Raw genomic sequence first — 23236 nt, 5'->3', positions numbered from 1 at the left:
TACAGAGTACAATTTCTCATTGAATAAACAGAAAAACAGTTAAATGAAACCATGTGAATTTGTACAAAAATGAACACAAGTTGAATACTAATATCATAGGATACCTTAGAATTTATAAAAACCACCAAGCAACTGTTCTGTCACTCGTACATAGGAAAAATATGGTATGCTCTGAAACAGAAGACCCAAGAAAATGGTCTTTTGTATCTTTGAATCATTCCTAAACAAATCTCAGAAACGCCATTTCAGATAATGCATTTACAGACTGCACCCACTATGAGGAGATGTTTTAAAATGAATTTTTACATGATGTTCACCTGTGTATTTGACCACGTTTTGCTGGACTTTATTTTTTGTACAGTACCTGTACTCCATCCTGTTGCAGAAGTCCCTCCCCTCACTGAGAAAATTTCCCGGCAACCTGCCCTTGATTTCTGTGCTGCAGCTATTATTATCCTAGTTTGGAGTCCATCCTAAGGCACAAGACTGTCAGATGACCTGGCGGAGCCAGCTACAGCTGATCTCACTACACCTCTGCGCTGAACTGTGTGGCGCAGCATGTAGAAGGCAGATCTACAGTACTACATCTATGGTATCGTGCAAGAGGCAGTTCAACCTCACTGCAAGCAAGGCTGGCACGGATGTCAAGTACACTGCTATTCCAGTGAGGCGGACAGGCCACTTGCCGTGCATTTCTTCCCAGTCCAGTACAGTGCGAAAAGGCAGGCTTTGAAATGCAACAGATCCCTTAGTAGGAGCAATTTCTTGATCCAGCTGAAGGCTTTCACCAGAAAGAAAACTAATATGCCTGAGAAAACGCATGTCTTCTTCACATACCATCTGTCCTCTGGTATAAATGCAGCCTATCTGAGACACTTCTACCCAGCTGCATGTTACTAGTAACAAGAAACAATGCCACTGGGAACACAGCGATGGCTTTCTGAAATCCTTACAACCCTCCCTTTATATTCCTGACATCAAGAGTCTGCTAGCTGGCAAGCTGCCTCTGCCCGTGCCCATGAGCTGGTAGTACATGCCTCCAGGGAATCAAAGGGGCTGCTCATTGCGAGAGCCATCAGCTCATCCCAAAACCACTGAACCACTTTCTCACAAATGTTTCTCCACAAACAATGCATCGGGGGGGGGGGGGGGGGGGGGGGGGGGGGTGGGGATTAAAACCATATAGAAACGGTAATTATACTTGGATCTGAGGTGTCCGAAACTGAAATGGTCCCTCATTTTATGAATGCTTGACCGTTAAATTAAACTACATGTTTAATCAAGATGAAAAAAAAATCAACTGAACACAAGAAATAAATGTATACCTTTTATAATTAGTCACACACTTCTAACTGATTTACCACAGTATATTACAATGGGAATTTTTGACCAGACAAGTTCCAAAACCAACAAACATGAAACAAGTGTAAGTGACCAAAAACCCAATGACAAAGTAGATTTCTGTCTATAGGCATCCCTACAATGTTATTTAATGACTGCAGCTGGTGTATCGACCTAGAAAGCAAATCTATGAACACTTGCAAAGGGGGATGCTTTATGGTTTTTCTTAACTGAGCACATATATAAAGAAGAAGTCATACAATTTCATCTGACAGATACGTTTTGATTCTGGTTGCACAAAGGCATGTAGAACCATTAATACCAACAATAGTACCTGACTTGTTCTTGTCGATGGTAATCTCAGCACACAAGATTATACAGAACACATTTTGAGACTTGTGTAAACCCCGCTGTTAGAACACCACCACAATCATTTAAATGACTAAAAAATTAAGATTTTTTTTTTTATCTTTCAATAATACTCATTTTCAATCCACAGACTCAAGGTTACTATGTCTGTTATATAGAATGTTCACTTATGGGATGAGCTCAGCAGATTCAAATTCTTTGATACAATACCAAGTATGACATACTGTAGTACGGTGATGCAATGTCTCACTTGCTGGTCTTCCTGCAGGCTCATCCTGACATGAGAAGATTCCAACAGGGCAACATGCTCCTCATTTAACTCTGGTTTTCTCGCAAAATGGCAATGCGACAGTTTTGTCAGTTTGAGCACGATTTAACATGTTCTGGGCTGAGCTGGAACCCAGGCCCAGAAACAGACTCTGCAACATGATAGAAAGGAAGTATCACATGCACAACTTGTACTGCCTCCAACAGTTGCAATTGAAGTTATTCTTCAGATTAACTGGAAAATGAACACCTTATGTAAAGTAAACTTCTTGTAAAATGGCAAAATGAAATCTGAATGGTGCATGTAAACAAATGTTACACGAGAGCTATGGAAACATTTCAGTTGTCAATCTTCTCCCTTACTTGCCTCAAGATTTTACAATGACCGAGGGACCAAGTTCTCTGCCACATTCCAGTACCATCAATAGTGAAATGAAAAATTACTGATTGACTTCAGCATTTGGAAAACAATTCTAGCAATGTGACAAACGTGTTATCATTAAATATATGGGTATCTAAGATTAATATTATTATCCCTCGGGAGGGGGATCAGAATACCTCCTGGGTATCCCTGCCTGTCGTAAGAGGCGACTAAAAGGGTTGTGTCAGGAAGGGCATCCGACGTAAAACCATCTTGCCAAAACCATGGTTGCAAAGAACACAAAGCACATACTGGCCCGGGTTAACGACGTCCGCCATTAGTGCTGTGTCCCAACAGGGAACTAATGGAAATTATGCTAAGATTAATATTATAAAAATTATGCTATTGTTTAGCAGTTTACACTGTTTAAAAAAAACACTATAAAAGTGGTCAAAATAAGCAATAGCTCCACCAGATAATGTCACTTTGTATGAAATGCTATTAATGTAATTGGAGTTAAAAGAAAATAAGCAACATGATAAGGTTTTAGAAGTGGTCATATGCTTCCAAATAGATTCAGGTATCATGGGAAATATAACCTAATTCACTATATACCAGAGCTATCAGAAAAGTGGGTTTATGAAAATAAAGAAATTCTCGTCTACATTAATAGGTAAAATTACTAGATTTTTTTCCATGGGAGTACAGGTATGAAAGAAAATCACATGCTGGCGAGAGAGGATAGAAACATTTTCCCTAAATCCTATATTCTTAATCTGTTTGGGTGTGCTACCTTCCAATAAAACAAATTGGAATCTCACTAAATTCCTCTTTGTTATAAACAGGTCTCCTGGTTGTCACTGTAAATTTAACTTTTTCTAAACTAGTGACTCACCTTGTCTTACCTACCGTAGTTAATATATTTATAATATATTATACTTATAAATCAGAAGTAGTGACTTACTACTTGACTTATATATATATACACACGTCAAATAGTAAGTCACTACTTCTGATTTATAAGCAGATAACAGAGGTTCAAAAGAAGTTTTTTTAATGTCTAACTACCCATGCCAGCAGCCATATCACCCTGCAACTCACAACTGGCAATCCACTGAACCTAAGCAGGTGTGAGCCTGGTCAGTACCTGGATGGGAGACCTCCTGGGAAAAACTGAGGTTGCTGCTGGTAGAGGTGTTGGTGGGGCCAGCAGGGGGTGCTCACCCTGTGGTCCATGTGGGTCATAATGCCCCAGTATAGTGATGGGGACACTATACTGTAAACAGGTGCCGTCCTTCGGATGAGACGTAAAACTGAGGTCCTGACTCTCTGTGGTCATTAAAAATCCCAGGGCATTTCTCAAAAAGAGTAGGGGTGTAACCCCGGCGTCCTGGCCAAATTTCCCATTGGCCCTAACCAATCATGGCCTCCTAATAATCCCCATCTATGAATTGGCTTCATTACTCTCTGCTCTCCTCCCCAGTAATAGCTGATGTGGGGTGAGCGTTCTGGCGCACTATGGCTGCCGTCGCATCATCCAGGTGGATGCTGCACATTGGTGGTGGTGGAGGGGAGACCCCATTACCTGTAAAGCGCTTTGAGTGGAGTGTCCAGAAAAGCACTATATAAGTGTAAGCACTTAACTACCCATAATAATAATAATAATATTATTATTATTATTATTATTATTATTATTATTATTATGCTAGACAGTACTCTGATGTACTGAATTAGGTGTTCTTTGTGTTAAATATATTGTAAACCATGGTTTTAGCTCCTGTGCAATACTATATCAGCTTTATAGTATTTCAACATGAGAAATCATAATTTTTCATTTCTGCATTGAGGAATACTGCTTCAGTGTGCTGCACATAGAAGTTTTGACTGATGTGCTGCTGACACGTGCATCATTGCACATGTGACTATGACCTGGGTCACTGCTCATGTGACAATTTTTCTTCCCAATTCCTCCTAATTTCAGTCTCTGTGATTCATGCCCTTATGCTGCCTTGTTGGGAGTGAGGAGTCAATGGGACAGATTATTTGCTCTTCACTTCCCTGATATGAACATAAAAAAAAAAAAGACATCAAGGCAACTGGATCCATTTTGTTCTACTTCTGCAAATTTGAACAATTAAAAAAAGTGAGACACTCAATCCGGTTACTAAGTACCATGCAGTATCAGCAGTTTATTATTATTGGAGGTGTACAAAAGAAGTACCAAGTACTGGAAAATTTCAATTGTAACTTCAATATTTTATCAGTTTTAATACATTAGAAGTACAAAAGTTGCTGACTTATGAATAGCAATAAGATAACGCCCCCCTAAAGAAAAAGCAAAAATTTACAATTTTTAGTCCTTTCTTAAGTTAACCTGCATTCTTTTTATATAGACTCTTACTTTGAGTTACTAAAGTTACACTTAAATGTATGATGCAATCATCTCTACAAACATCTAACAGTTAAACTTTTCTAGTAAAATATAATCTACCTGGTCGATTGTAAACAAGCAAAGAATATATTCTAATTAGTAAACTATTATTAGCATTTAAAAAAAAAGTCACAATTGCCCATGTCATGTAAATTCCAGATATTTTTCTAGATAACTGTAGAAATGTTTGCAGAACTGTAAAGAATTATACCTGATGTCATAAAATCCCACCAGTGGCACTGCAGTAGAAAATCTTTTCCTTTCCCCCCTTATCTTCATGGTAACATTAAATATTGTGGTCCGTTCAGAAGATGCGTAACCAGCTTTCACAGCAAATAAGCTTCTCCTTAAGAAAAAACGGCTGGCTGCATACAGGGTATTCCCAAACCTTTTCTTCTTTTGATTAATTCATCATTATTAAATCAGCCTATTCACACAGGATGCACCCACGTTTTGGGCTTTTCCATTTGTCAATTCTTTCTTCTCAGCAGAATTTTGCAGCTTTCGTAAACATTGCTTAATTTGGCACTACTACCATACTGTCAGGTGCTTGTTTATGACAAGCATGCCAAGATATGCAACACTGAAGTGAGAAAGATAACAACTGGCAGTCTGCCGTAGAACGGACTGTATTTACAAGACACTAGCAAAGCTGAACCAGTATACTCTTTGTTACTTCTTATTCAAGGGTTGTTCAGATTCATCTAACAGGATTTATCAATACAGAGAGTTCACAGGAGGTCTGCTTTGTTTTTGTAGCGAGAACATTTATGACTGTGGACAGGAAAGCAAAGTTATCCAAACACTGACTAAGCACAAAGCCTCACATTAACAGTTCTCATGTGAGCGGACTGTCATATGACAGCTCTTAGGAACTTGCTCAGCAGCATTCACATCATGCAACTTAATACAGTAACAATCCCATACAACACAGCACCAGCATTTGTTTTTGGCATTGAATCAATTCAACCTAGTGCAGGTTTCAACACTTGTTAAAACTAAAACTACCTTTGCCCTCCACTACAGATGAAGGCACATGATTTCCTTCTGGTCAGAACTGGCAAATGAACCAGGACCAGACAGGCCAAGAAGGATTATTTTAGTTTATTGCTAATTTTTTAATTAAGAAAGGAATATTTAGAGCTCCATCAAAGCAAAAAGCTTTCTAAACCCAGATTAAAAAAAACAATTTTAGCTTTACACATTTTACTGGAACAATTTGAGTCAACACCTTACTCAAGAGTACAACAGCAGTACCCAATCTGAGATCTTAATCCAAAACCTTCCAGTTTAGTGCCCGTACCACACCTCCAAAGCGCATCATAAAAACACAACAGAAACCTTAAGCAGCAGCATCATGAGTTAAAGTTAAACACATTAACACAACATTAGTTTACACAAATGCAAGAAAACAGCCATGTACGATAAGAATAGAAATTATACTTTTATATAGTTTAAGACTAGATGCTATAAGTGTCAAACAACTGTATACTGTTATCAAATACAAGTATTCATACATTTTAAGGATAGAACAGCTATAATAGTTAATAGAATATTGTAACTACTCTATTTACAATCATTTAAGGATATACCCTATATTTACTGTTCCAACAACATATTTACAGGACTAAGTTATAAGTAAGACAAAAATCCAAGATCATGTACAATGACTATTATAGTGAAAATAAAAAAAAAACATTTATATTCATAAGTAGCCTAAAAATTAAGAAATCCTGACATGTTTTGGGAAAAATGGCAATTGTGTCAGTAAAAAAATATTTATGTTTGAAACACTTTTTAAATTAGATAAAGGGTTCCAAGCAACCTCCCAACCACCACAACAAAGAAGAATCACAATGCAGTGAGTCAGGTTTTTCAAGAAGGACACATGCTTGACTTTCACAATGTTGCCTTCAAAAGCATGTGACAAGATCGCAGCTACAATGCATCACAAGATCAAATATGCATGGAAACCAGACAAACATTCCCAAATTCAATGACAGTAATCCCACTGAGGTGATTGCACATGCTTTGTAAATCTCTTATTTAACTTACAGCATGCAAATAATATGACAACCTTGTTTTGAACATGCTTTAGAAGGCATAATTCACAGATTCTGCACTTTGTGTTAATTTCTTGCTGCTTATTTCCTAATATAATTGTTTCTGGTTGCTATGCAATAGACATGCCACAGACAGTGACAACTACCGTACCCTTGTAAAAAACACTTGGACAGGTGTTCTGGGTGGACGCTCAGCTCATGAATAACAATTGCATCAATTGTATAGCAGTAGCACAGAAAGAGAGGAGGTACAGTATCCTGCATATGTTTTAAGTTAAAAACAAGAAATGTTTGTCTTTGAATAAAACATTAAAGTGGTAATATCATCCATTTCTTTTCCAACTGCTTTATCCAATACAGGGTCACGGAGCCACAGCCTATCCAGGCAAGCAACAGGCACAAGGCTGGGTACACTCATGATGGGATGCCAGTCCATCACAGAGCAGACACACAGACATACACTTACTCCACGGTCAATTTTCCCAGAAGCAAATTAACCTACCAGTATGCGTCTGGCCCAGGGAAGGAAATGGGAGCACATAGAGGAAACCCATGTGAACACAGGGAGAACATACAAACTCCATGCAGATAGCACTTCAGTTCAGAATTGAACCCAGGGCCACAGGACTGAGGCAGCAATGCTAACCACTGTGCCAGAAAGTGATGCCACATCTATGTCTTGTACCATGTTTAGCTTCAAAAGTAACCAAACTTATTTTCCAGTGGAGAATATAACACGAGCTGTTATTTTTTAGTCATGTGTTTATTGACATTTATCCCAAATAAAATAAGGAGAGAAGCAGTAGTGCAACATCTTGAAGTCTTCCTATACTGTCACTAAGGGTACAACCTCCTTTACAATTACCTTTTTCATTCGGTCATGTTTCTGATTCCATTAACTGCACTCATATGCATATGATGGCAGTGGTACTTTAGATACTGCACAGGCTGCCATGCACAGAGTTTCAGGAAAGAAAGCTGATATGATCATCACATCAGCAGAAGACAGAAAAGGGTGAAAGGTGAAGCCGTTAAAAGCTGGCGCACCAGCAAATGACTTGCTTTGTGACGGCACAAAATGTTAAAGTTATGAAATATTGTTATCCCTCCTATGCAAAGCTAACCTAAGAACAGAAAAAGTAGTGTTACATAAGGATCAGATTTTCCCCAAGGACCTAAAAATGCATAGAGAGCAGATCCTCATGCTCCCTTCTCAGAAAAGTACATGAACTAAAACAAGCCAGTACCCTGAAGGTTTTTAGTATGACTAAATACAAACCCATCTGCTTTGTAGACAATTTCATTTAAGAGCTAAAATAAATCACCTCACTGTTGCAACAATTACAAATACAAAAAAAAAACATTTTCCAAGTTAAAAGAAATTCTGGCTAGTTTACATAGAAATGGTCATTTATTAGCTGGTGTTTTTTCTAAATTAAACATAAGCATTACATAGATTTTCCACAATGCTTTCGCATACTATTTATATTTCAAATCATAAGAAGCATAATATTAATATTAAATAGAACTATATCATCAGTATTCAATATATTGCTGAAAATCACTGATATTTATTGACCACAATTTATTGCACTTATATTTACCATTACTGTATAAAAAACATAATATTACAGTTTCATACTGTAACCTAAATATTTGTACATACAAGATATATATATATATAATACTGAATCATGGCTTATAGTCTTCATCTCTGATATGAAAACACAGCACAATAATGTTTATCATTCACAGTAAAGTATGAATTACCAGATAAAACAAGAAATAGGAATTTGTTCATCCCCCAACATTCAAGAAAAGGGTTATACTTTTAAATTACTTTCATAAGACTTTAAGAGGAATGATTCAAAACAAATTCACATGACCAAAGGTGTTGCAAATTTGTGATTAAGCAACTCCCATTTTTTCACCATTGACTCACAGCAAATAAACAGTTATCTTAATGCAATAATGTTTTACACACTGAATGGAAGCTACTTTCAGAGAAACAAGTAAAAAGACAAACTAGAAAAACCATTTCAATACACATTTAGTTTAAAAGATCCGTTTTATTTAGAGTCATACGAGGTAGCTTGAAGAAATTTCACAGACATGCAGTTTGAATGGTTAAGCTTTCGTGTTTGCTGTATTTTCACCTTTCATTCAGCTAATCCATGGCAGCACAGGCTAAAGGCAAGTAACGTAACTCGGACAGTCATAACATGTATATTCATGTAAGAAACCTCCCATGTAAAAGCAAAGTTATGCCTCAATTAGTGATGCTGTGACATCATCATTTGGTGGCTGTGTTTAAGTTATTTATGTAAAAATGAATGATATCCAACTATAACATTAAAAATAATATTCATTGACCTTGAAAAGCAGAGTAGTTCAAAGGTAATGATACCTTACATTAGAGTATTCAGTGAGGTTCCCATTTATAACTCTCAGTTTCGAATTGTGGTGGAATTATAGGAAAACCAAGAATCACAAGGGAGATTTTTAGTCATAGATTCGAAAACATGGTTCAAATAAGATTTATAGCCGCTTTGGGAAGAAAAAAAAGTGAAGTTTTCATACAAGTGCCAGAGTGCATAAATCTGTATAGTGGGTAGAGTAACTAATGTAAAAAAAAAGAAAACATTTTCTTTATTCTAAAGATATAAACAAAACAGGATCATAAGAAAATGTAAATGAGAGGAACCACTTCAGATCTTTATTCGATTGCTAGTAGCTAAGCAATCCAATGATTTTACTTGGCTGCTTCTTGAAAGAAGCCAGGGACTCAAATACAACAACAGGGCAGGGGAGTCTGTTCCAGTCTCCTACAGACCTTTGTGTAAAAATGTGTCTTTTGTTCTGTTTTAAATGCATTTAGTGTCCCATCCTGTTTGTGTTTCACCATCACTAAGGAGGCCAATTATGTGTACTTTGTACATTTTAGAATTTTGGATACATGAATTCGATCTCCTCAGACATCTCTGTTCTCTAAACTAAAAAGATTCAGTTCTCCAAGTCTGTCATTTTAGGGAATTCCTTTAAGAGCAGGAATGTTTCTGGTTCCTTTTCATTGGACTGATTTCAGAGCAGTAAAATCTTTATTATAACATGGTGACCAAAATTGTACATTTTGTTTCTATTAGTGCATTGTGTCATTTTAATAACATCCCTTGATTTTAAATTTGACATGTTTATCTATATAGCCTAATATTCTGCATGTCTTTTTTTCCCCACCACATTGTCTAGAATAGTGGCACACAACTCCAGGTCTGCATCTGCAGGTTTTTCACCTCTGCTCTTAATGGCCTAAAGGGTTAATGATTAGCTTAATTAGACAAGTTTAACAAACTGGAAAGAGATTTTCAGCTGTTGATTGAAAGAGAGCCTAGAAGTGTCTCTCATATGTTGCTTCTCCAACTTCACAGCCTCCCCCACCATATACGCATAGCTGTGTTTCTTCTGCCTGCATGTAACACTCCGTACTTGTTTATATAAAATGTCATCTGCCAGGTGGTTGCCAAGTCTTGAATTTTGCAATGTTGAACGTCTTTCATAAGTCCTACAGTGTTTGCTTATCCTTCTTTTTGGCATCATCTTGCTTGAATTGTTTACCAACTATAATTCTATCTAGATATCAATGCTGATATCGGTTTAGAAGAGCAGCGGTCCTGCAGTGTCCTACCTATGATATTCAAATCACAGTGAAAAAAATTAGTGGAGTATTTACTCTTTTCTGTAGTGTCTTTTATCATCTGTTACAAACTGAAACATGTGACATTCCAAATGTATCCTTTGTCCACCTATCCATTTTCTAACCACTCCAGCTCCCCTGCAACTGTGAATTGGATGGAGTCTTTCCCAGAAAGCAACAGGCATAAGGCGAAACACACCCTGGATGGGACACCAGTCTATCACAGGGCACATAAAGATGTGCACTTTCACAACAGGACCAGTTACCTAGAACCCGGTTAACCTACCAGCATGTCTTGAGACAATGGGATAAAAGGAGAGCACCTAGTGAAAACCCAAATGGACTTGGGGAAAACATACAAAGTCAGGTAGCACCCCAAGTCCAGAGTTAGTGTTTTTTTTAATCCATCTATAAAACTTTAAAATTCTTTAAAAGGTCTTTTAACATTAAAGTTTGTTTCCCAGTGACTGTTCCAATAGCTGGAACATGGGAATTGATCTACACACTTGGCTCCTTCCCAGCTAGAATGGCCAAGAGCAGTATACCGGAGATCCCCATGTCCCACTTGCTCTGTGATTACACTACATATTAACTTAAATAGCTGCATGCTACAACATACATGAATTGTCTACATCACAGGTCCATTATCAATGTAGTTCTCCATTTTTTCCCCATGTTAAGAGCACTTTCATACAATACATCCTGGGATTGTGTATAAATAGGCCTTTTTAGTACATCCCAATCAGCAGTTACAATTTTAAATCACTTCAGTGGAGAGGAAACGTTTCTTTCTGCAAGTCATTAAAAGCTTAGAACATTAATCACTGAGGAAATAATAAGAACATACTATATTGTGCTACTACAGGTTGCATTGTTGGACAACTAACTCCATGACATTAAACCACAGAATATTTTCAGATGTCCCTTCAACAGTCATCAAACTAATTTTGGGGAAGCTCGTTTTCACCTTATGAAGTAAAACGATCACTCTTTAATTTATTATAATAACAGAATTCAGTCTCCAGAGCGTCTAACTTCCTGCGATTATTTTCTAAGAAAAGTAAAACAAGAAACGCCAGCCGACGCAAAAGAATAGTCCAGAGTAACGAAGTACATAGGCCCTGAGACTCTTCTAGAATGTGGAGTGCCTGCTTAAAATAGATAAATTATAAAAACCCTAATTTAATCATTTCTACTTAAAAACGTCCTGGGTGGAACTTTCACGAAATATTACACCAGTGGTACTACACCACCTAGCTACAGACAACATAATCACAAGCTTGCACTAATCGCCTTTATTGCAAATGTATTTTAGCAATCCATTTCTAGAATATTTTCTAATAACACGCACGTAAAACAACAACCTACATATATGAATTGGCAACAAGTAGTCCTAATCGAAAACAAAATCCCATACAAGCCATTACACATTACGTCAGTTGTAGATAGACTGTGAGCCTTCGCTCACAAGGTTTAAATCAATATACCAAGACACAAATTCCCTTTTAAATGCAGAGCGCACAAACTCGTCGAAGCCCGCTCCATGTCATTTTGCACCACTGCGTGTTTCATTCATTGTTAAGGAATTTGAAGAATATTGTCTACACACAATCAGTACAACGTGTATTTTTGGCGTTTTGAAAACAATTGACTTCAAACTCACCAAAGCTCGGGTCCTTTATAACCCTTCGATGAAGAAGCCGCGTTGGCTCTTTTGTTAAAAAGCTTCTGAAGCAGCGTAGGAGCCATAGCATACCGTTTTAAAGGTACCGAGCTCGTGTGCTTTGGTTTTGGTGCGTGGCCATGGTAAAGAGTTGAAATAGAGTAACTCCATGGATCGGTATCGGAGTCATATGACAATGTGAGCGTTCAAAGGCAGGAGTGCAGCCTCAGCCACACACAGGAATTAGGCACAGATCGCTCCCCATTGGCTACAACAAGATCACACACACATACGGCAAACCTGTCAGCCATTGGACTCTTAGTTCAGCAAATGCCGCTGGGATGTGTTAAACAGGAGCACTCTAAAGCCATTGCAATTAAAATGATCAGACCACGTGTGCTTAGTATTGACGAAGTTTATTACTTTTTCCATACTGAGGCCCTTTTAATTTCAAATTAATTGAAGTACTTGCTTAATGTCTGTCATTCCTTGAAATCCCACATTGCCCCCTTTTTCCCAGTTTCTCAGTACTGTATATTTGGTCCAAATACAACATGAAATGTAAAATACTTCAGATATCTACTGTATCTACTAAAAAAGTCACGATTTGTCGTATAACACAATGACTGTCAAATTCTAAAACAAAAAAGATGTGTGTTTTAAAAGATCACGGCAGATTTTCACTGTAATCTACTACAGCACGTCTGCTCTTCCCCTCCCGCCCTTCACTCTCGGAATTGTCCAGAGAACATTTCTCGCGGCGTCAAGGCCCCGGATGTCTACAGCTCTGCGGCGGAAGTAGTGTTTCTGTCTGTTGGTAGCACACGACCCGGCTACATAGGATAAGAGAAGGACGGTTCTGAAGACGTTGCTTTATTATACCATAGGCAAAATGTCAAATCCCACGCTTCAGAGTAAACCTATGAACCCAGATAACCCTCGGGCTTTCTTTGATGTGGATGTAGGAGGAGAGAGAGGTAAGGATTTTTATTGACCAACAGACTGCATGCCGATCGTCGAACGCATGTTTCAGATATTCCTGGACATTATTACTATACATATACACGAGCACTTGATTTGTTTAATATTGTTTTATAGCTTTGATCTGTAATTATTTAAACATGTATTCTTCTTTAAAATGTGTGTTTTCGTGTCGCTTTCAAGAGCACTATGCACGATGCTAGCTAAATTTATGTATATATACATCCAGGTGGACAAGAAATATAGGGATACCTATAGACATTTAATTGCAAATAAAAAAAGAGTGTACGTACTCTAGGCATTACACCAGACACGTTTGTTGTACCTGTCTGTAATGTATTGATTCGGTTCATTCATCTCGCAAAGCTTATTTTACTGGTTGCACCCAACTGTCTGTTGAGACAAGTCCCTGAGACAAGCAATGGCTTCTGGTCTGGCTGTTGAGGTTGTGTTTTTCTTCTCTGTCTGTGGATTGGGGAGACCTCTAGGATTTGCTGCATAGTTTGCTCCATCTCACAGGAACACAGAGGGCTTTGTTCCTGTTCAAGACATGGACCATGACTATAAAGTGAGAGCTGATCACTTTTTTTCTTGAGAAGTGAAAACCACAGGATTGTTGGGTAGGGCATGTGATGAGGTGCTTGTCTGTTAAGCGTGGTGATTCCCTTCCTTGATCCCAGCTGGCGTCTGCATTGAAGTCTTGTTACGGAGGGTTTTTCCAGACTGGTTTTCTTGAACGCAGATGTATACTTGGTGGATTAAATATGTGTCCGTGAAGTGGCAGGTGAAGAGCATTTTGGACTTTTTAAAACATTTTGTGGGTTATTATGAGTCATTGGATATGTGGAGGAGTGATGTTCACTAGATCAGGGAGGCAGGAGAGTGGGGTTGAGTATAGGGCTCCAGTGATGATATGCATGGTGGCTGGGTGTCTACTCTGTGAGTATGTGATGATCAGTATTCTGCTGCTGAGAAAGAGTGCAAGAGCTGAGGTCCTGAGGATGGTAGTGGCAGCTCCCCGTGTTGTACCAGCAAATTTGGAGATCAGATTGTTCCTTGTTTTGACCTTAGCTGCTGTTCTCCTTAAGGGGTCTGGAAGACTCCATGGTATTTTGGACTACGATAATGCTGCATTTTCTGATGGGTCATTTGGTTAAATAGACTCGATACTGTTTTTGAGGGGCTTGGTTTGACTTCATATGTGTTTCAATACTGTTCAAGTTTGAACATGTCCTCATTTAGGACCTGTTCCAGGGTATCGCAAATGGGGTCACCCATTGTTCCAGGATCACTTGGAGCAGACATTTTAAGCCCTCTAGGACAAGAGTTCCCTTAATTTACTTCTATTTGCATTTGTGATCAATAACTTATAAGTGGTTACAGTCATTAAAAATTAGCTGGCCTTTACAATGTGGTGCATTGGGCTCTCCAGGACCAGGTGTACTGACCCTTAATATATGTACTAAGTACTTAGTAAATGGTTTGTCTCAAATTTAAACTTGAGATGGTCCCTGCATGGTTAAAATGTCTTAACTGATTATACATTACAGGTATTAACTATAATCCTTGGCATTTTAGTTGGGCGCATTGTGCTGGAACTGTTTGCCGACGTTGTCCCTAAAACTGCTGAAAATTTCCGAGCCCTGTGCACTGGAGAAAAGGGAATAGGTGCAACGACTGGAAAGCCACTCCATTTTAAAGGATGTCCGTTCCACAGGAGTGAGTATTCTTTTAATATTTAAACCTTACCATCCATTCAAGACATATAGTTGCAGGTGGAAGTACTGACATTCTCATTCCTTGACACAGGTATAAAGTGTAAAAATGCAGTTTGTTGAACTGTACCTTGTTCACAATTTTAGAAAAGGCAGTTACTTGTTTGCTGTACCCAACTGGTTTGGATTAGCCAGTTTTTACATCTCGGCTCACAGCTATGAACCCCTCCACTGTGCACAAAGGAGAATGAGGAAGAGTTGGTAGACTCCCCTTCCCACCTAACTTCTCTTTTAACATGTTGCAGACAAAAATATCCCTCTTCCGCAGGTTAAGTGCTGATAGGAGGAGAGATGCGTCCCTCACTGGCGACGCTGCCTGTCTGCAAGCGCCCAGGAGACACTAAGGGCTGCTGTGTTGCTGAGAGACTGAGAGTCAGAGCTCTGGCCAGCTAATGTTTCCATATTTTCTAATCATAATGTACAAAACTTTCCCAATTGACAAAGGATTACTGAATGTGATTTCTTTAATAATACATTGGTACATTTTTTTAAGTTATAAAGAAGTTCATGGTCCAAGGTGGAGATTTCTCCAATCAAAATGGCACTGGAGGGGAGAGTATTTACGGAGCAAAGTTTGAAGATGAAAACTTTCACTATAAGGTAAGTCATTTCAAAATTAAGGTAAAAATTTGTATTCGGTACCTTATGTGGTTACAATGATTTAACTTGTAGATTGTTCTGGGGTGCAGGCCTAGAAATCTGTAAAGCTACTCTGTGACAATGTCCATTGTAAAGAACGCTATACAAATTAAACTGAATTTAATTGAATTTCATCATAAAAGGTCTTTTCTGATTTTTCTGTTACAGCATGACAAAGAAGGATTGCTGAGTATGGCCAATGCTGGCCCAAACACAAATGGCTCTCAGTTCTTCATCACCACAGTACCAACTGAACACCTTGATGGGAAACATGTAGTCTTTGGACAAGTATTGAAAGGCATGGGTGTGGTCAAAATCCTTGAAGCAATGGAGACTAAAGATGATGCACCTGTCAAGGTATGGAAAATGAATTCAATATATTCTATTTTTGAGAACATTAGTTAATAAAACAATTTTTCTTGTTAATTGTGTAGAGGTTTAGCCATTGTGGTTAACTTTATGTTGTCACAGCTGAAATTATAACTAGAGTAACAACTTTATTCCTGTTAGCATTTCATTATATGCCTTGTGTCCTTATCATTGTTGAAAGTTTTCAGTGCAAATAAATATTCTGAATTTTATTATGGGATTGTATGCATCAAATGGATCAAATATGTAGAAGCAGATTGCAATTATTTTTTCTGCATCTTCAAAGTAAGCGCTGTCATGTGTATTTGCCACGGCATGCTGGTAGCATTTTTAATGTGTTCTTGAATTTCTTCTATTTATAACTGTCCTAAGTTTTACCTTGACGTATTTGCTTTCACAGTGAGGCATTAATAGCATTTCTAATGATAACTAATTAGCTCCGGTTTGTATTTGCACTGTATTGCTCATCTGATCTTATCCCATATTTTAAATTATTAATTTAAGTAAATAATTATTTATTTGGGATACAAATCTGTTTGTTTTCTTGTCAGTCAGGTGCCCAAATCTTTTTTGTTTTGTCGGTACCTTATTTGGTAACCTTGATTTAACTTGCAGATTGTGATGAAATTTGAAAGTACAATTTTGACTTCAAATCCCTTTGTTAAGTGAGAGTAAACCATTTTACACATCATGCCCTTAATGACTGATCAGTGATTAATTGGGGGGGGAGGGTTGCAAGAACCTTATTACTAACCGCAGCAAATTATTGCAGTAATTTTTAAACAGGCATTTTGCCATTTGTGCCTGGTCATTTTGTTCTGTTTTGTAAAATTAAGAGCTAAAACATAATGGCCGCGGGTGCTTGGATCATTGGTTTGACTTTTTTTGATACATTTATTTATCAAAACTGTCACCTTAACTACCTTCCTCAGAGGGCTTTGTCTGTGTTTGTATGTTTCAGTTGCTGCAGTACTTTTCTCTGCTGATTGGCTTACACAAATGAAAATACAGTATAGTTTGTACAATGTTTCAGCTGATGAATCCTGCCCGAGAAGGCCTAGGCCTAATATATTTCTTTGAATCCTTGGAAAGCCTTGTGTTATAGCTGACTGTGGGGAGCTTAAGCAAGGAGATGACTGGGGAATTGCTCCAAATGATGAAGAAGGGGATACCTATCCTGATTTTCCAGAGGACTCAGATATTGATTTCAAAGATGTAAGTACAGTCTGCTGACTTTTACCCTTTACATTTTCATGGTTTTGTATTATGAACATTGAGAAAAAAGCAGCATTACATACTGAGAGTGACAGAGTACGATAAAACTAACTTAAAAATGTCCCAATGTATTATTAAAGAGAGCTGAGCATAAGAACAGTTATAAATGAGAGGTCACTTGGCCTACCCAGCCCAATAAATCTTAGAGTCTCTGGGTGCGCCTGAACGGTCTACTTTTCAGGTAAAAGCCGAATGGACTAACAATTGCATGTAACACAAGCTGCAGCATTGTAACAGTGGTACATTGATGAGGTGGATCCGTTTTACTCATAGGCTGTTTTCACACGCTCACTTTGTTGTGCATCTCAAATAAGTCTACTGCTTTTGTGTGGGTGGATACCAGTCAGAGGCTTTATGTGGTGCTGTAACAAATTTTAAAGTACATTCTTTTGGAAATTCTGAATGAAAGCCTGTGAAAATAAGTAAAATGACAAGTTTATCTGGTCATTAAAAGACGATACGCACTGGACAAGTATTGTGACCATAGTGAGAGACAAAAAGGAGAAGCGGAGCCTGACATATAAAAGGTTCAGGGACCACAGCCTGGATATAGAAACTGTGTGACACAGGCAAACTTGGCTAACTAGTTAGACCAGGCTGTGTTCCCACCATCAGTAAAGAGAAACAGACAGAGATCCTCTTTCTGCTACACTGCAAGAAGTTCTCAGAGATTAGACAAAATATTCTTACCTAAAATAAGGAATCTAAACACAGAATTACTACACCTGCTAGAATCACAACAGCCATCAATCCAACTGGTAGAAGAGCAGGAAACTCTCTGGAATTGGCAGGCTATTAACATATATCCTGTTATAGTCTGTTATAGAGGAACAGAGATTGAGCCTCAGATATACTGATTATTTTAAATGTTTTGATAATTGTTATTCCTATGTCATCACTTTTATTCAGGTGTGAGCATCTGAAGAAGGCTCCACGGCCGAAACGCTGTTTTCTTTCTTCTCTTTTCAGCATGGAATAAACCTATTACTTGTTCCGTAGTATTATGATTAGTATTATGAATAAAGTTTATTATTATAGCACCATTAAAGGTGGCTTCTCAAAGCACTTTAGTCTTTTAAAATCTTGCTTTACATTTGACTTTAATGTTTGTTTTCTATTGCATCATTTTCTGTGTTTAATTTATATTTATATGTTTTATTTATATAGGTTGACAAAATCCTGTCTGTTGCTGAAGATTTGAAGAATATTGGAAACAATTACTTCAAATCTCAAAACTGGCAGATGGCTAATAAGAAATACTCTAAATCATTAAGGTGTGTTAATTATTTCTGATACTTCATTCTTGTTTATGTGTCCTACAGCATTTTAAGATTAAGGTTTACATTATACCTTCTGTCTGATAATAAAAAATAGTTTATTTTTATTATGATTAGGCCTACCGTACATTACAAAAAGTATTACTTTATTATGGTCAGTAACTGGAAATAATTAGTAAATTGGCAACCGTTTTTCTGTGGTCATTTTCAGGGTTATGATGTTTTTAATTTATGTAATGAACCAAGAGAGCAAATGAAAATATTTTGAACCAGTGGCAGAAAATATCACAGTATATTGAGGATACATACCTTGTTTTTAAGATAATAAGGTTTGTACTAGAATGGGAAAGATTACATGGGAAAGATTACAAACAAGAGAAGTTCATTCAGCCCATCTCACCCATTTGGTGGTTAATGGCTAATTGGTCTAAGTATCTCATCCGGTGAGTTCTTGATAGAAGCTAGGGTATTGGCTTTTAATAAGATTTAATAAGACAGGCATTTCCAGAATATGGAGTAATGTACTACTCCTGCCAGTCATGCTGAACTGTGTGTGTTTGTTGAAGGTATCTGGAGGTGTGTGGAGATGTAGTCGATGATGAGAATGAACAGAAGAAGCTTGAGCCTGTAGCCTTGAGCTGCATTCTGAACATCGCTGCCTGTAAGCTTAAGATGCAACTCTGGCAGGAAGCCATCGACAGCTGCACTGAGGTAAATGTAGAAGATGGTGAAATACTAGAACATGAAATGAAGCATCTGCCTTCCATTAAGACAAATCCCTGAAAGTATCTTAATGACGATGCAAAGTTACATGACAGTCTATATGGAAATAATATCCAAGAGAATAGTCAGTATTTATTTAGAGAAGGTAGGTCTTGCCTTACCAACTAATTATGAGTTATTTGAATGAACAAAAATGTATATACTTGGAACATATAATCTGGTGTAGATTTTCAGAAGTCTTTTAAGTTATTTGAATGAACAACAACAGGAATGTATATACTTGGAACATATGATCTGGTGTAGATTTTCATAAGTCTTTTAAGTTAATTTAAAGTTCCTTATAAAAGATTAATTCTCCAGTTACAGGTGGTAGGCATTCAGGGAAATGTGTGTTGGTATTCAGAATTGGATGATGGAAAACAGGGTACAAATAAAGGTGAATTCTCAAATTAAAAAAATACTGAAACTGCAGAGTAAGCGTAACCTAACCATATATGAGTGTATTGATGATGAATGTCCAAAGTGATTGTAGTATGTGCTTAAGAATTTCCGTATTGTTAAGACTTATAATTGACAACAGTTATCAGTATCAAATACAGTCTGATGGCTGTACTTAGATGTAGATAATTCAATTAATTATGTACCCATAACATCACACAATGTATATTTCATTATTAATAAATAATACATTTTAATAAGGGATCTGTTTCATGTTAATCGAAGACAAAAGTATTTAAAGAAAATGTGTGTAACTAAAACAAGGTTTGATATCTATTTGAAAAGCATTTCAATAGATTTATAAAATTACTTTAAATTGCCATCAAGACACCACAGCAAATTGCTTTATTGCATGTTAAGGATTTAAATAAGCTCTTGATTAAACTATAACTAACTCAAATAAGCTTCAGTTTCATTAGATCAGTTCTACTAATGAAAGATACTTTCTTTCAGAAATCTTTGTTTTTGAGTGGAATGTTGCTGTCACTGTTGAGCAGCTTTTGCAGGAGACAATTATCTGCAGACTGCTGAATAATAATGAATGTGCTACAGGGTTGTATCTGCATAATGATTTTTTGTATAATCTCTTGCACTATAGGCACTTGAATTAAACCAGACAAACACTAAAGCACTGTATAGAAGAGCTCAAGCATGGCAAGGATTGAAGGAATATTCTCTAGCACTGGTAAAGTTTTTTCTATAAAATATAGTTTTTGTTAAATGTATTGTTTCATATGTAGGTTTTTTTTCCCAAAATATAACCTGCTCTTTTGCAATAATTTTAGGCTGATCTTAAAACTGCTCAAGAGATCTCACCAGAAGATAAAGGTGAGTGTAGTCCCATTTTTATTTTTTTAAATGTGAACTGTTTAATTACTCATTATTTTTCTTATCAGGCTTCCATTTACTCAATTCGCTATTGTTTCAAGATCACTTAGTTTGCTAAAGACTTGCTTGTTGGAAACCTAAAAAAATATAAGACATTTTCTGGCATCAGGGCAACAGTGGACTGAACTGAGACTGCAAGTAAATGAGTTGTATTCCAATACAAGCAAAACCTTACCTTAGATCTTAAAATATTTGCAATTCTTCAAATATTTTAATTGTTTGCACCTTGCAGTAATACTGCCTATATATACTCAATATGCTTGTGTGTGTGTGTGTCCTGCGATGGACTGGTGTCCTGTCCAGGGTGTGTGTCCTGTGATGGACTGGTGTCCTGTTCAGGGTGTGTGTCCTGTGATGGACTGGTGTCCTGTTCAGGGTGTGTGTGTCCTGAGATGGACTGCTGTCCTGTCCAGTGTGTGTGTGTGTGTGTCATGTGATGTGATGAACAGCTGTCCTGTCCAGGGTGTGTGTGTCTGTGTGTGTCTTGCAATGGACTGCTGTCCTGTGCTCATTGCTTGCTGGGGGAGGTTCTAACTCCCCTGCAACCCTTATTGGATTGAAAAAAGATGGATGGTTATTTAGTGTATTCAACTTTGCATTTTTACCAAATTGTTGGCCAATTTGTTTTACCAAATTCAATGGCCAACTTAAAAACTGATTCACATTAAATCAGTCAAAGCAGAATCTCGGTGACTACTTAAGATAACATTTCAGTCAATAAACCCTAAAACTAACTAACTAATCCTCATATTTCTGTGAATGCTTTAACATTCTGTTGCATCCAAGTTGATTTGATTCAATATTATTAATATAATTATAATATTAAAGATTTAGGCATACAAGTGTGATCACTTTGTTTTTAAATTATATTATGTATTGATATTCCTATTACATTGTATTAACATCTGGGATACTTTCCAAACTCCTTAACCATTTTTGTTTTTTTTTTAACAGCAATTGGCAATGAGATGCTAAGAGTGAAACAAAAAGTAAAGGAAGAAAAAGAGAAGGAAAAGAAAGTTTATGCAAAAATGTTTGCTTGAAGACTCCTGTTGAAGATAAGAAGCTGTGTGAAGCTTGTGTCCTAATTTTTCACCAATGTTTGATGTTCACAGTGTTTAAATGGTGCATATCTCATCAATGGAAGAAACAGGCAAAACAGCAAGTTTTGTTTTTCTTTGCAGAGCTAAAAAGAAAAATGTAACTGAACAAGTACAATTATGATAATTGTTCATCTTTAAACTATGTATTCAAAAATCCACATAGATATGATTAAAAATCACTCATAGGAAGGATTTGAAAAAATACCAGTACAAAAAGACAGTAGTCAAGAATCAAGAGATTAAAGAATACCATTTTGGCTGCCTCCTTAAGTCAAAGTAATTTATTTAGGATTTTGGATGTTTAAAAGGCAGGACGTTTTTAATTATACAGATTAAGGATGGCATGGCAGTTAGTGCTGCTGCCTCACAGCTTTTGGATGGATTCGATTCCTGCATTCTCCCCATTTTTTCTGGTTACTCTGGTCCTTTTTCCAAAGCCATGCTTGCTAGGTTTATTCATGTCTTTAAATTGTCCCTGTGCTGGAGTGGCAGCAAGGCTCGGGATTGCCACACCTTTACCAGGAATAATAGGGTTATAATGAATTATTTGAATGAATATTCTGTCTTAATTTAGGATTTGTTTTTTGGTGCTTATTTAAAAATGTTTTGGGGGGATTAAAGTCTGTTTTTTGCATTTTTTACCATAATGAAACCTTGTCTCTTTTAGTTTGTGCATGTTTTCTTTTATGAATGATAAAGTGTATAATACTTTTAAACACTTTGTTTTCTGGTTATACCTCTATATTTTTTATACCCATCCTAGATTGACGATCTATGAATGTGTTGGTGACTGAAAAACCTGAGATGGGATCCACAGAAAATTAGTGTAAGAGTGGAACAGCAATGAGGGGGAAGGAAAAACATCTTGCTAATATACCCAATGCCCCAAAACTATAATGCCTTTTAAAATTGTGTCCAGTTTTTTGTTGTTTTTATAGACTGAAAGTGTTCAGCAACACAAGTACTAAAGCATGTTTTTTTTTTCCATAGTGCATTTTTATAGCAACTGAACTGAATTCTGCACTAAAATTTCCCTTTTCCACAGTGAATTGTGATAGTAGGGCACTGTTCCAGTGGTTCAGTGTAACTAACATTTTCTTCATTATTTTGATAGCTTCAGTGCATGTGCTGGTCCTCAGATCTAAAATGTTTTTTTAAAACACATAAGCTTGTAAGGAACTGTTAGGGACAGGTGTAAAATACAAGTTGGCAAGAGTTGAACAGTTGCTGTTAAAATTGCACTGGGAAAACGTTTGTGAAGGCATTTTAAACATAACGACTTATGTTGTTAGAGTGTTGGCTGAATAAAAAAACATCTGTTTCACATGAGTGTGATGTTATCAGTGTACTATGAAAATCAGAAACCCAAATTACAAGTATTATTGTATTTTGTTTCACTACTATACAACTGACTTTCATAGGTATGTTTAGTACCGTGTATATACTTGAAACAAAGGAAACTCAAATGCAATGCTCTTTGCAATGATTTCAGTTTCAGAGTCAGTTTTGTCTGTGGATTCCA

General features: G+C 37.0%; 2 protein-coding genes across 5 annotated transcripts in view; one reads left to right on the top strand and one right to left on the bottom strand.

The window, feature by feature from the left end:
• Positions 1 to 12421, bottom strand: part of fnip2 (folliculin interacting protein 2) — a 40369-nt gene extending 27948 nt beyond the window's left edge. Inside the window, exon 1 of one of the 4 annotated variants that reach the window (XM_088633281.1) lies at positions 12187 to 12421. In XM_088633281.1, coding sequence (XP_088489407.1) covers positions 12187 to 12272 — 86 coding nt within the window. In that variant the 5' untranslated portion in view covers positions 12273 to 12421. Of the gene's footprint in view, positions 1 to 364; positions 869 to 4980; positions 5402 to 12186 lie in introns of those variants that run through there. The other 3 variants (XM_088633284.1, XM_088633282.1, XM_088633283.1) reach the window with 3 other exon arrangements.
• A 543-nt stretch (positions 12422 to 12964) lies between these two features.
• On the top strand, positions 12965 to 23038 carry ppid (peptidylprolyl isomerase D). The gene is made up of 10 exons (XM_088633287.1): positions 12965 to 13163; positions 14746 to 14886; positions 15436 to 15542; positions 15750 to 15938; positions 17043 to 17165; positions 18393 to 18499; positions 19069 to 19213; positions 20322 to 20408; positions 20509 to 20551; positions 21566 to 23038. Exons 1-10 carry the CDS (start codon positions 13079 to 13081, stop codon positions 21652 to 21654), a joined length of 1116 nt encoding a protein of 371 aa, XP_088489413.1. The 5' UTR covers positions 12965 to 13078; the 3' UTR covers positions 21655 to 23038.
• Positions 23039 to 23236: the final 198 nt, after the last annotated feature.

This window comes from Lepisosteus platostomus, chromosome 1, assembly GCF_059453375.1.
Source record: "Lepisosteus platostomus isolate fLepPlt1 chromosome 1, fLepPlt1.hap1, whole genome shotgun sequence".
Classification (NCBI taxonomy): Eukaryota; Metazoa; Chordata; class Actinopteri; order Semionotiformes; family Lepisosteidae; genus Lepisosteus; species Lepisosteus platostomus.
This window is presented reverse-complemented; position numbering and strand designations above follow the sequence as displayed.

What these genes read in the sequence shown, in the direction of transcription:
- ppid (XM_088633287.1), top strand. Translation starts at nt 13,079, where the DNA reads ATGTCAAATCCCACGCTTCAGAGTAAACCTATGAACCCAGATAACCCT. An exon ending in ATGAAAACTTTCACTATAAG is followed by an intron (nt 15,543 to 15,749) that starts GTAAGTCATTTC and finishes TTTCTGTTACAG; the next exon opens with CATGACAAAGAAGGATTGCT. An exon ending in AAGATGATGCACCTGTCAAG is followed by an intron (nt 15,939 to 17,042) that starts GTATGGAAAATG and finishes ATCCTTGGAAAG; the next exon opens with CCTTGTGTTATAGCTGACTG.